Here is a 12,546-nt window from a genome sequence, read left to right as displayed (position 1 = left end):
GAAGGAAAAAAGGGAAAGATCCCAGACTGGGATAAGAACAATTTACTGGGAACAGCAATGAGATAAGGAACAAACAGAAACAGAAAAAATATTGAAAACAGAAGGGGTAAGAAAAACTATTTACAGGGTAAACTCCATCACCATCAATTGTATCTTTTTGGCTACATGTTTCCTCCTGCATGGAAAGGACACCCTTCTCCTCAGGGAAAGAGAGAGTCCCTTTCCTGCCCCTGGCAATAACCTGAGGTGGGAGCGAATGTAGTGACAGGGCCATGGCCAGACCCTCATGTTCTTCAATCCCATATCAGGCCATTGGTAGGGGCAGGAAAAGGAACAGGTGTCTTCTCAGCATGGATCACAGGGAACATGGATCACCAGGGCTCTTCCCAATGTGGTCTTCCAATGGGGGATGAAGCTGGAGCAGTGCACAAAGCTCTTCCTGCAGCTGGGGAATTTTCAGGACTTCCCTTACCGGTGGCTCCGTTGGTGTTTGGTCAATTCAGAGCTCCGGGTAAAGGCCTTCCCACACAGGGGACACAAGTAGGGCCTCTCCCTGGTGTGGATGCGCCGGTGCCTGACAAGGTTGCACTTGTGCTTGAAGCCTTTGCCACAGTCGGGGCAGAGGAAACGCCTCTCCTTGGTGTGAATCCGCTCATGGAGGAGGAGATTTGAGCTGCTGTGAAACCCCTTCCCACAGGTGGGGCACATGTAGGGCTTCTCCCTGGTGTGGATGCGCTGGTGCATGATGAGGTGGGAGTTTTGCTTGAAGAGTTCCTGCAGACAGGACAGCTGAAAGGCCTCTCATCCGTGTGAATCCGCTGGTGTCTGAGGAGACCGGAGATGCTGTGAAACCTATTCTGACACTCAGGACACTCGTAGGGCCTGTCCTCAGTGTGGATGCGTTGGTGGATGATGAGGTCAGAGCTCCGTCTGAAGCCCTTCCCACATTCCCCACACTCATAGAGCCATTCCCCGGTGCGGATGTGTTGGTGTCTGACAAGGTGAGAGTTGGAGCTGAATCCCTTCCCACACTCCCCACACTTGTAGGGCCTCTCCCCAGTGTGGATGTGTAAGTGGCTGACAAGGTGGGAGTTGCAGGTGAAGCCCTTCCCACACTCCCCACACTCGTAGGGCCATTCCCGAGTGTGGATCATCAGGTGTTGTTTCAGATTGTTGCTCCGCCTGAAGCTCTTCCCACACTCCAAGCACTTGTAGGGCTTGTCCCCATCAGAAGGCTGCTCAGGGACCACCAGCTCCGAGCTCTGGCTGAAGCTCTGCCCACCTTCCTGGCCCAGAGTGGGTCTTTCCTCCTCAGAGCATCCTGGGCTGGGCTTGCAGCCCCTCCTCCTGTGAGATCTCCAGGGATTTTCCTCCCTGTTGGATTCCTGCGCTGTGGAGTTGCTCAAAATCGCTTCTTCCATGAGGTTCTGCTGCAGGGATTTGTCCTTCCTGGTCTCCATCCTCAGCTCCTGCTCTGGGGGAGGAAGGACAAGGAGAGGATGGGATTTGCCTCTGTGCCAGAGGGAAGGGCAAGCAGATCCCCCCAGTGTGTCCCTGGCAGGAGGGCACCGGCAGCGGGGCTGTCCTGCAGCCAGGGGCCAGGCTGGGCTGGGAGATGGAGCAGGAGAGAGGGGGAAAGGGGCACTGACTTCCTCCTCACCTGCCTCGGTGTCCCAGGGCATCTTCCTCGCAGCCTCCTCCTCCATCCAGCCAAAGTTTGGGAATGGAAAATCCTGTTTTGGAAGGAATACAAAGGATGAGCACAGTGAGTTTTGTACTGGCTTCAAAGCAAACTAGGGAGAGAGTCTAAGCCAGAATGACAATTGAATAAGAAAATTAAGATCAAAGCAATGATACAGAAACACTGGTTTAAACTCACAGAGTCAGGATATAACTTGACGCCCCGTTTCTCAGGGTAATGGTAGCAGTCTGATGAACTGGTGGCTGCAGTCCGGCTGGAGTGATGAACGTTATTCTTTCAAAGCTGTGATCCTGTAGAAGGGTCTGGTCTTCCTCTGAAGGTCCAGTGATGCTTATGGAGCTCTTGTCCTCTGGGAATCCAGTAGCCAAGGTGGTCATGGTGTTGCAAGGGTGATATTATATCCAGGCAGGAATGCTTGGTTCCTCCCCCTGGGCGGAGCATCCCACAATGGGATGATGTAATTTTATCAGTGCTGCAGTGACACTCAATGGCCCATTAAGAGAAGATGGCCCCTGGAGGGCGTTATCAGGGCTGAGGCATGGAAGAGATAAAGAACACTGCCCCACCTGTTGATAACAGTTTATGGAGATGGGGACTGAAAACACTTTTGGTTACATCTGACACTGTAACCGGAAACAGTGAGGCAATCCCTGCTCGGGGTGGGAGGTGAACACCACCCCCCTTACCCAAACTGGCTCAGGTGTAAAACCCCCACCCTGGGAAGGCCACGCACACAGGGGACAATGTCACACTTGCCCTGCCCCAGGGGAGATCTCTGTCCCTGTCACCCCCTTGCTTTCCCCCCTTTTCTCTTTCCTTCCATCTCTCTCTCTACCTCACATTTACTGTTCAATAAAATCCACTTTGGATTTGGTCTCCTTAGCACCTGAATTGGGGCAGAGGCATATCTCTAACAATTTTATTATCTGGATTGCAACATTATTTTTGCACAATGAGTTCAGGGCACTGTTGACTGACCCCAGGTGTCTTTGACAACAGTCTAGTTCCCTCTTCTGCGGAGCATGTGGCTCTTTCTGGAGGAACTCTTGGAAACTTGGATGCAGCTTCCTCTGAGTGACTTTTGGGAGAAATTGTGAGGAAAATGGCTGTTCTGGGTGGCCAGTGTAAAGAAAATATTTTGTTTTCCTTCCTTGAAAAGTTTGTTAAAACCACTGGAGGAAAGGGAACAAATGATACCAGAGAGACTGATAAGGATCATTCACCCCACAGTGAGGAACACAAGGCTACTTAAATCCTACGATTTAAGTTACGATTTTAGCTACCTAGCTCAGGTAGCTAAATTCCCAAGTAGCTCCTGAATTCACAATCTTGTGGGCTTTTCCAAATATGAGAATCATTATTTCTTCATCCCTGTCCTTTGTGACACCTACACAGACCTTTCCCTTCCTTTTATAATCTGTATTGGGCCAAATTTCCACATTTCTCTTTTTGGAACCTGCCAGCATCTGAGTTGGAGCTCTGCTGGAACTGATGAAATTTGGAATTGCCACAGAATTGCTTCTGTTGTTGGTTTATTAATGTTTGGGATTTATTTGCATTTCCATCACAAGTGACTTGTGGGACGAGCAAATATTCCTCAAGGCTTTTTATGGAGTGATAAGTTTAATTTCTGATGAGTTTGTTTTCTCTAGTGCCCAGGGCATGTTCAAGGGGTTTTTGGTTTTCATTTGGCCCTAATTTTCTTCTGATTTGTATTTTTCACTTAAAAACACCTGAAAAATGACTAAAATTATTATTGCTAGAGATGTCAAAAGTCCCACCATTTAAGAGGTATTTGAGGTGGAATTTATTCTTTGGGAACATATTCTGGGGGATCTGTTGGTTCTTGGGGGATATCTGGTAGTATTTTCCATATCTTTGCACTCCAAAAGCCAAGGTGGATTTGTCTGTCACCTCAAAATGACTCAATCCCACTCGAAACCCCAAAATCTTTCCCCAAAATAGGTGAACCCTACCTCAAAATGGTTGGTTCCCACCTCAGTCCCATGCCAAAATTACTCACTTCCACAGCCTCCAGGGTGATATGGGGTTGGAAGGAGATCAGGAGAAGTGAGATCCAAATTTGAGGGTGTGGGGTCAGGATTGTGTGGGGCTGGGTGGGTGTGATTTATTTTGATAATAAGTAAAACTATCAGAATTATTGATTTCTGTCCCATTCATTTTCTGTCAGTTCTGATTTGATTTTCAGAGTGCCGCCTTCTCAGCTGATTTTTTTTGTGTCCTCCTGTCCCAGACTGCAAAGCAAGATGTGTTCTATTTGCCATCTGTATGGCAGTTGTCCTGTGTTAAGTGGGCAGTTTTTCCTTATCTCTTCCACAATCAATCCTCCCTCAGGGGAGACATCTGCTTCAACAGATAATGAATCATTGAATGTCACTGCATGACTGATAAGAACTGTAACATCCCATTGTGAGATGTTCTGCCCAGAGGGAGGAGCCAAGCATTCCTACCTGCATCTAGTCTTGAGATTCTGGCCTACCAACACAGCTTTTCCTGTGCTGGATTTCCCAGAGGAACAGCTGCATCTTCCTCTTCAGAAGAAGACTCCCTTTTCTACATGATCACTTCTCCAACAGAACCACACCTGACACTCCTGGAGGGCTGCAGCTACAATTCCAATTGGACTGCGGCCAACACCCTGTCCAACAGAGTGTCAGGATGTATTCTGACTCTGTCAGTGTTGTTTTAGTTCACTTCATTGTTTCTTTTATATTTTTATTTTCTTCCCTAATAAAAAACTGTTATTCCTGCTTCCATATTTTTACCTGACAGCTGCCCTTAATTCCAAATTTGTAACAATTCTGAAAGAAAGGGTCTACATTTTTCCAATTCAGTGGAGGCCCGTGCCTTTCTTAGCAGACACCTGTGTTTCCAAACCAAAACACCTCCTTTCTCTCCTGCCTTCCTTTGCCTGCTATGTTTCTCTCTCAGTGCCTCCTTTGACCCAGGGCAGCTCCCACCAAAGACCCTGTCCTGATTTCATTCCCAATCCACGAGCTACAACAACCATGGGTGAATTTATGAAGGCTGGCAGTGAAATGTCACTGTAGGATCTTGGTCCACTTGGCTTTTGGCTCTTCCATATGAGCTTTGCCTTCAAGGGCAGGTACATCTTTTCCTGGCTGGGAACTGGAATTCCAGCCCCTGGGAGCGTGTGCCATGGATCCCAGAGGGGCATTCCCGAGGCTTCCAGGGTGCTGCTCCTGCTGTGCCTCCCAAGGAGCTGTGCAGGGCAGGGGACAAGGTGCAGCAGCTGTGTTGGTTCTGCAGTGTCACAACAACCACTGGTTCCAGGAGTATCTGCACTTCCAACAGCGGTTCCTGGGTTCCATGATGCCCTGCTGTGTCCCCATGGATATTTGGTGTCATGAAGTTCTTCAGTGTCACAATGGCCACCTCGCTCCATGAGCTTCTGCAGTGTCCAAATGGCCTCCTTGGATGGGCAGTGTTACCATGGACCATTGGCTCCATGCAGCCCTGCTGGGTCACCATGGACTCCTTGGTTCCATGAGATTCTGGGGGTGTCTCCATGGTTTCCTTGGATCCACAGTGTCACAATGGACCGCTGGATCCACATGGCCCTGCTGTGTCACCATGGCCCCTTGGTTCCATGGGACCCCAGGGTCACAATTGACTCCTTGCTTCCATGTCACACCCTCAGTGCCAAAATGGCCCTTTCGTTCCATTGGTGACAGAAAAGATTTATAGAAACATTGAGCAAATCCTGCTTAACATATCTGGGAAAATCTGTTTGCATTCCAAAGAGAGGTAAAAGGTGAGGTTGGCACCAGCAGCTTCCATCTGCATCAGAGATTCAGGGAAATGACAGGGACAGAGAATTCGGCTAGGAGACTCAGAGAATTCTGCTTCCAGAGATCATTTCTGGTCACACTGTCCCTTGTAGAAAGGTGACACCACTCCAGGCAGCCTGTACTAAACAGGTGGTTCCTGAGTGGGGTTCGTTGTTTAGGAAACCTGCTCAGGCTTTTCCATTCTTTCCTTCCCCAGAGACAAACTTCTCCTGGGCCTGTGTGCAGGCAGAGCCCTGAGGAGAGCAGGTGGGACACGGTGCAATGGGCTGGGACATGGAGCTGCAGAGCTCAGCAACAAGGTTCTGCTGCAGGGCACAGGGATGTCAGTGCCAGGTGGGTGATGTCAGACATGGTGAGGCTGGAGGTGAGGAGCAGCTTGTCCAAACAGGGTCAGCCCTCAAGGGGCTCATCCTTCTAGAAGCCTAGACCTCCTAAGGAGACACTGAGCATCAAGATCACCTGGGGAATGCTTCTATCAGCTCTTCTCTAAACTGGAAAACAAAAAAATATTGCCTTTATAAAAGAAAAAAATTCAGGAGGTGCACTTGGAAATCTTCCTCCTTACAAGAACTCCAAACTGGCTGCAATAGCTGCACAAGCCCTGGAGATTTGCAGACCATTGAAGGAATACAAAGTGCCCCTGAGGGCTTTCTGTATTTTATGATCCCTATGGTGGATTTGGGGCTGAGTCCAGGAGCCTCAGGCACTGAGAGAAGGCTGAAGAAGCTGCTCAAGGAGTCAGAAGCAAAACTCCAAGTCCCTTCGAGCATCACTGGGTCCCACTGAGGGCAGGGACTGCCAAAGGCTCCCAGGGACTGGTGAGAGCAGATCCTTGAGGCCAGGATTGCAGGGAGCCCAAGGCTCAGAGCAAGGAACTGCAATGCTGAGCAAGGCCTGGGCTGGCTGGGGGAAGCAGAAAGGCCAAGCCCTGAGCCCAGCCTGGCACAGCAGGGCCTGTCCCTCACGGGTGGCTTGGGGCTGTTTGTGGGTCAGGGGGATGTGAGGGGCAGCAAGGACAAATGCCATAAACCTGCAACCCCTGCCATCCTCCTTAGGGAGGGGCAAGGGAGAACCAAAGTGCAGCCCCACCAAGGAAAGTTCCTTCTGTGGGGCCTCCAGAGGTGCTGCCTGAGCCTAGTGACAAAGGCCTGGGTGCCTCTGTCCCTGCCCAGCCCTGCCCAGCCCTGCCCATCTCTCCTATGGGCTGTGCCCCCTGTGCGCGCTGCTCCTCTGCCCTGGCTGGCTGCACTCGCCCATCTCTCTGTGCCCCAGCATTTCTCACCCAGCGTTTCTGTGCCCTCCCTGGGCTCCCTGCACTCAGCGCTGCCGGCTCCTGGCACACAGAGCCAGGCCAGGAGCCCACCCTGCCAAGGGTTTTTGGAGCAGGGCGGTGGCTGCGATGGCTTCTGAGCTCAGCAGCTGCTCCTGGGATGGCTCCATGGAGACCCGGCACAGCAACGCTGCTGTGCATTGTCCTGCTGAGGGTCACACACCGGCGGGGCACATTCCCTGGCTGCAGGACTTGTGCCCGACCCAAGCACTGCTCTTATGGCTCCAGCACTGCTTTCCAGCAGGCACAGGGGAAGGCAAACTGTGTGTAGCTCATGGTATGTTAGAGTGTCTAAAACTTGCTAAGTCACCAGTCTTAGAGGTGACATGCATTTGGAATTTATGAGATGGAGAACAAGATGGAAAAGGGGAGCATAGAAATAAATAGGGGAAAACATTTCAGATTGTTTCTTTTCATTTCCATTTCACTTCTGGAAAGCTGTTTTAGTTTTTCAGGAATCTTCTCCACAGTCCTGTTTGCTCTTCTCAAGAACCCTTCCTGGAAAATGAGGTTGAGCTCCTGTCAAAGGATGTGCCACCAACTGCAGCTTCTCTTGGCTTTCCACACCCTGTGTGCTGCAGGATTCTTGCAGCAGAGCAGGACAAAGGTTTGGAGAAGTTGACAGCTTGTCCTTTCTTTAACTGGTGGACTGGGAAGTTGTGCTGGGGGTAAGGTTTTCATTGTTACTGTTCTAGGCTAAGAAAACAGGAGGTGGTACCAGGAATTTTTAGGAAATACAAACCTGGCTGAATTCAGAGAAAGAATCTCCACAGCCTGCAGCCCAAAGTTTAGAGTTGTGTAATAATAATAATTCCAGCCTGTCAGTGGACATCTTGAAAATTATCTGGAATGTGAAAATGCTCTGATAGAGGGAGTTTGTTTCTGAGTTCAGTGTAGATGATTCCACATCTGGTGCATTGATGCATAAATCAAGAGTACAATCAGTTCCTGATAAGCACTAGAACAAGCTGGACCTCTCAGAGTAGCCGACTGAAAGAATCTGAAAAGGAGAAATGCAGGCAATGACTCGGTGAACCTTGCCTGGAAGAAAGGTGTTTTTCTTCTAATAATTACTAGTCCATTCCCATGGCTTTTGGCTTTATAAACAAGCACATTTCCATCCCGGATTCACCATGAAATGAGAAGCCTGAGCTTGTGGAAGTGCCTGAAAGATGCCCTGTTCCTCTGCAGGGACACTCAGGCTGGAGCAGGAGCCAGAGCCCACTCTGGGGAAGCCTCCTCCGAGCTGGGATTTGTGTCGTGCTGGGAGAGGAGGAGGAGGGGAGAAGGCTGGCACTGTGTGGCAGGAGCAGGAGGTTTGGGCCGCAGGACATTCCGTCTGCGCCGCTGCCCCGCAATGGGCGGCCGTGCCCGGGGCTCTGGGCCTGGCCCCGCGTGCGCTGAGCTCCCTGGGCTGGGCTCAGGCTCCCACTAGGACTGGGCACAGGCTGGGCTCTCACTGTGCTCACCAGCAGGGAAAACACCTCTGGGCATTGACATTTCCTGCTGCTGGGAAGAATAAATGAAGCAAATTGAGAAGTTCTGGTTTCTGTTTCTTTTGGTGGATGTTTAAATTTAGTTCCACACTGCAGAGGCAATTTCTGTAATGGCCTCTGTCAGTTTATTCTATTTCATCAGCACCAGCAACAGGGCTGTGTTCGAGTACTGCAAATGTGACCTGTGTGGCTTTAATTCCCCTCACCTTAGTGCTCAGGAACTGGTGGGCATTCCAGTATCTGCTGATCTTTATGCCTGCAAAAAAAATACTGACTTTGCTGTCATGAAAGCACTGTGGGTAGCACCAACTGAAAGAGGCACTTGCAGTTTTATGGATAAAATTCAGGTGTTAAGTAGCAGGGCAAGAGCAGCTGTGATCTGCAATTCCCAAGGCAAAGGCAGCAGCAGCCTCCTGCTGTCAGCTCAGGGTGAGTAAAACAGCGCTGAAAACAGCGCTGGAACTCGATCCTTCCTTTCCCTGAGGGCTGGCTCGGGGCAGCACAGGCGGGCCCTGGGGAGCCAGGGCTGTGTGCGGGTGCTTGTTGCTCTGCTCCAGAATCCAGCTGGAAAAGCCCTCGGCAGCCGAGGCAGGAGCAGGAGGGAAGGGGCCGGCACTGCTGCTGCTCCTGCCCGGGAGCCGGGCAGGATCGGGACAGGGACGGACACGGCACAGCAAAGGCCGGGGCTGCAGGTGTGTTGGTGCTCAGCGAGCGCCAGCACAGAGCTTCAGCCCGCAGCCAGCCCAGAGCGAAAGGCTGGGAAAGGCTCCATTCCAGCCTTTCTTTGCTCGGCATGGGGAAGGGACTGAAATTAAAGAACAGCAGGGCCCGACCCCTTCTCCTTTGGGAGGAGCCCCACGGCTGGGGCTGTGAGGGGCCATGAGGGGCTGTGAGGGGCCATGAGGGGCCATGAGGGTCTGTGAGGGGCTGTGAGGGGCCAGGCACCTCATGGAACCAAGGGTCCATTGTGACACTGCAAAACCAAGGAGATCATTGCTGACAGTACTGAACCTCATGGAACCAAGGGGCCATTGGCACAGCAAGGCCCTGTGGAACCAAAGGGACCATGGTGGCACTATGGAACCTCATGGTACCACAGGTCCATTGTTACACAGCAGCCACAGCAGGGCCGCAGAACCAAGGAGATCATTGTGACACCACACAACCTCATGGAATCAGGGTGTCCATGTTATGCTACTGAACCTGATGGAACCAAGGGTCCATTGTGACACTGTGGAACCAAGGAGCCTGTTGTTGGCAGTACAAAAGCTCATGGAACCAAAAGTTCATTGTGGGGACTCATGGAACCATGGAGACCATTATGTGACGTGGGCGGTGGGGAAAAAGGCACACAATCAATATGATTGATAGCAAGCTCCAACTTTAATCAAAAAGCCACTTAGCTTATATAGGTATTCTACAAGCATAATCAGCAGTAAGCTCTCATTAGTTAATTTACAAAGGTCTTTGTTTTATTTCTCCTATGTGCAGTTACAACTGCAGCTAAGTTTCTCAAGGTAAATTCTCATCTCTAAGTCACATCTTCCAAGGACATTTCATCTTTGTTGAACATGTCTTACAGCCTGTTCTTGTACAAGCATATCTTCAAGGCTATGCCTGTCCTTATTATCTCATTCCTAGACCTTGTACAGAATGCGGTTTCCCAGGCCTAGACACAGAACCTGGTTCCCAAGCTCTGTTCCCGGGTCAGACACAGCCTGATTCTGGAGTCTTAAACAGAGGTTTTTCGAAACAAGTATTCCATAGACTCATGGCCTTGTTCCAACAACCATTCTCCAAAAATTATGACATTTCATGACTCACTAGAACCAAAGGGGCCATTGTGATACTGTATAACCGAGGGGTCATTGTAGCATGGCATGGTCTCATGGAATCAAGGGGATCACAGTGACAATGTGGGGCTCCATAAGGGGCCATGGGGCTCCATAAGGGGCTGTGGGGCACCATGAGACCACGGGGCCATTCTGACTGTGGAACCAAGGACACCATTGTTACACTATGGGGCATCATGGTACCAAGGACATTGTGAACCAGTGGGTGAACCCACAGAGACTATGGTGACACTTTAAGGGCCATTGTGGAACTGCAGGGCCTCATGGAACCAATGAGACCATTGCGACATGGCCCAGCCTCATGGGAGCAGGGGGCATTGTGACACTGTGGGGCCTTGCAGAACTGAGGGGCCGTGGTGACCCTGTGTGGCACCATGGAACCCAGGAGAGCTCTGTGACACCTCTCCCTTGCTTGTCCCTTGCTTTCATCTCTGCCTTGAGCATTATGCTCTACTTGGGGACACTTTCTCAGTAGTTTTCCTCAGTGGGACCCATTAAAAGTCCATGAAACTTCAATGTTTCAATCTCAATTTGAGTTCTTGAGAAGTTTTTTGAACACACTCTCTGGGAATGAGACTAATGAAAACAACAGCAGCCCCTGAGAGGTTCATTAAGGTCCTTGTGCTGCGTCTGTGCTGCTGAGCTGGGCCGGGCTCCTGGCACAGAGGGTGATCCTGGTAACCAAGCAGAGCTTCAAAAGCACATTTCTCTTGCTGAGCAGCTCTTCTGTCAGCCCAGCAGGGCTGGGGCACTGCCTGCAGCCAGCGTGGGCACAGCACAGAGGCACAGAGAGCTTCAATCAGTCAGGGCTGGGAAGGGGCTGAGAAGTGCCTGGGGCAGAATCACTGACAGCCCTTGGCACAGGAACCTCTGGCTGCAGGACAATGCAGCTGCAGCTCCTGGAGAGATCTCCTAAAGCTGGAACATCCCAATGCCCACAGACCCTGTGAGTACAACTCTGAGTATTTCTGGTGCAGGGCAGGTGAAATGCTCATGTAGCTCTGACATGCTGAGGGCTTCTGATCAGTCACAGAATATTTCCAAGACAAGGATATTGATAAAAATGAAGAAATTCCCAAAGAGTTTCTATTCAGTTTCCTACTATTGCAAAATGTCAGAGAGGGAGGAATAAATATCAGCGGTTGATTATGAATTTTGACAAGTTCCTGAGATATCTGAACTGTTACCTTTAGTGATCAGTAGGTTCACAGGAGATCCCTATTGTGCTTTCAGCCACTGTGCCCATGGACAGCAGCAGCATCACCTTTGCTGGCCCCATCAGGCTCAGTCTGCGCTGTCCTTTCTCCAAGCTGCAAACAGAACCTGTCCCCAGCCAGTGCCCTGCAAACTGGCAGGGTTCTGTCAGGCCAAGGAGAGTGCACAGAGATTTGGGGTCTGGGAGTGCAGGCAGGGAGAGATCAGGCACAGGGAAACACCTGCAGGAGGAAAATCTCCAGGAAGCAGAGAGAAGATCAGGGAAGGAGAGAAAAGAAAACCCAGAAATGCTGAGGCAGGGAGAGTTTAGAGATGCCCAGAGGATCTCCTCCAGTGCAGCCCCTCCCTCTGAACAAGCCCCCTCCCTCCTGTGCCCCAGCCAAGCCTCTGCCCTCAGGGCCGGGGCTCCAAGGCGTGAAGCCCCTCCTGTGCAGGCAGAGCTGCAGCAGAACCGTGGGGCAGCTCTGCAGCCCCGGGCCCAGTTCCCTCTGCAGAGCACAGGGCTGGGAGCAGCTGCCCGGCACTGGGGACTCTGGCAGGGGGCACAGCTGGCTCAGGGTGACACAGCTGTCCCCAGTGCCCAGCTCTGGGCAGTGCTGGCAGTGCAGCCAGGGAAGGAGCTTCACCTCCCTTCATCCAGTGCCATCAGAGGGACACTTGGAAGTGTCCCTGAGATTTCAGTCCAAGCGGGGAGCTTCAATGCAGAGTGCAAATCTGTACTAGAGCATCTCTGATTTATGAGATTTATGGGGAAAGGTAGAGGTGTTGTGACACTGAAAATGCTGCTGGGTTGGTGAAATGAGCAAGGTCAGTCCTTGGCTACAAATGTGGAGCTAGGCTGTGGTGGATCCATCTGCTCTTACCTGTACCTGAGGGTTTGTAAAGAGAAACATGGGAATGTGACCATCCTTCATGTGAGAAAAATGAAAGCCAAGAGAAGCTCCAAACAGAATGAATAATCATCTCCTCTCAGTCTACCCTCATAATCTTTCCTCAGAAAACTCACTGTATTCATCAATGGGATGGAGATATGCTGAGGGTTTCTGATATCCAGGAATACCAGGAGAAACATGGAGGCAGCATAAAAAGAAAACCACAAAACTCTCAAATACAGAAG

General features: G+C 50.8%; 1 protein-coding gene across 1 annotated transcript in view; it reads right to left on the bottom strand.

The window, feature by feature from the left end:
• Nucleotides 1-468: 468 nt before the first annotated feature.
• The window catches only part of LOC110483729 (uncharacterized), a 24,754-nt gene continuing 12,676 nt past the window's right edge, over nt 469-12,546 (bottom strand). The window contains 2 exon segments of the mRNA XM_077787701.1: nt 469-776; nt 779-1,230. Of these exon segments, the coding sequence (XP_077643827.1) occupies nt 469-776; nt 779-1,230 (760 nt within the window).

Source organism: Lonchura striata, chromosome 21, assembly GCF_046129695.1.
Source record: "Lonchura striata isolate bLonStr1 chromosome 21, bLonStr1.mat, whole genome shotgun sequence".
In the NCBI taxonomy this organism is placed as follows: Eukaryota; Metazoa; Chordata; class Aves; order Passeriformes; family Estrildidae; genus Lonchura; species Lonchura striata.
This window is presented reverse-complemented; position numbering and strand designations above follow the sequence as displayed.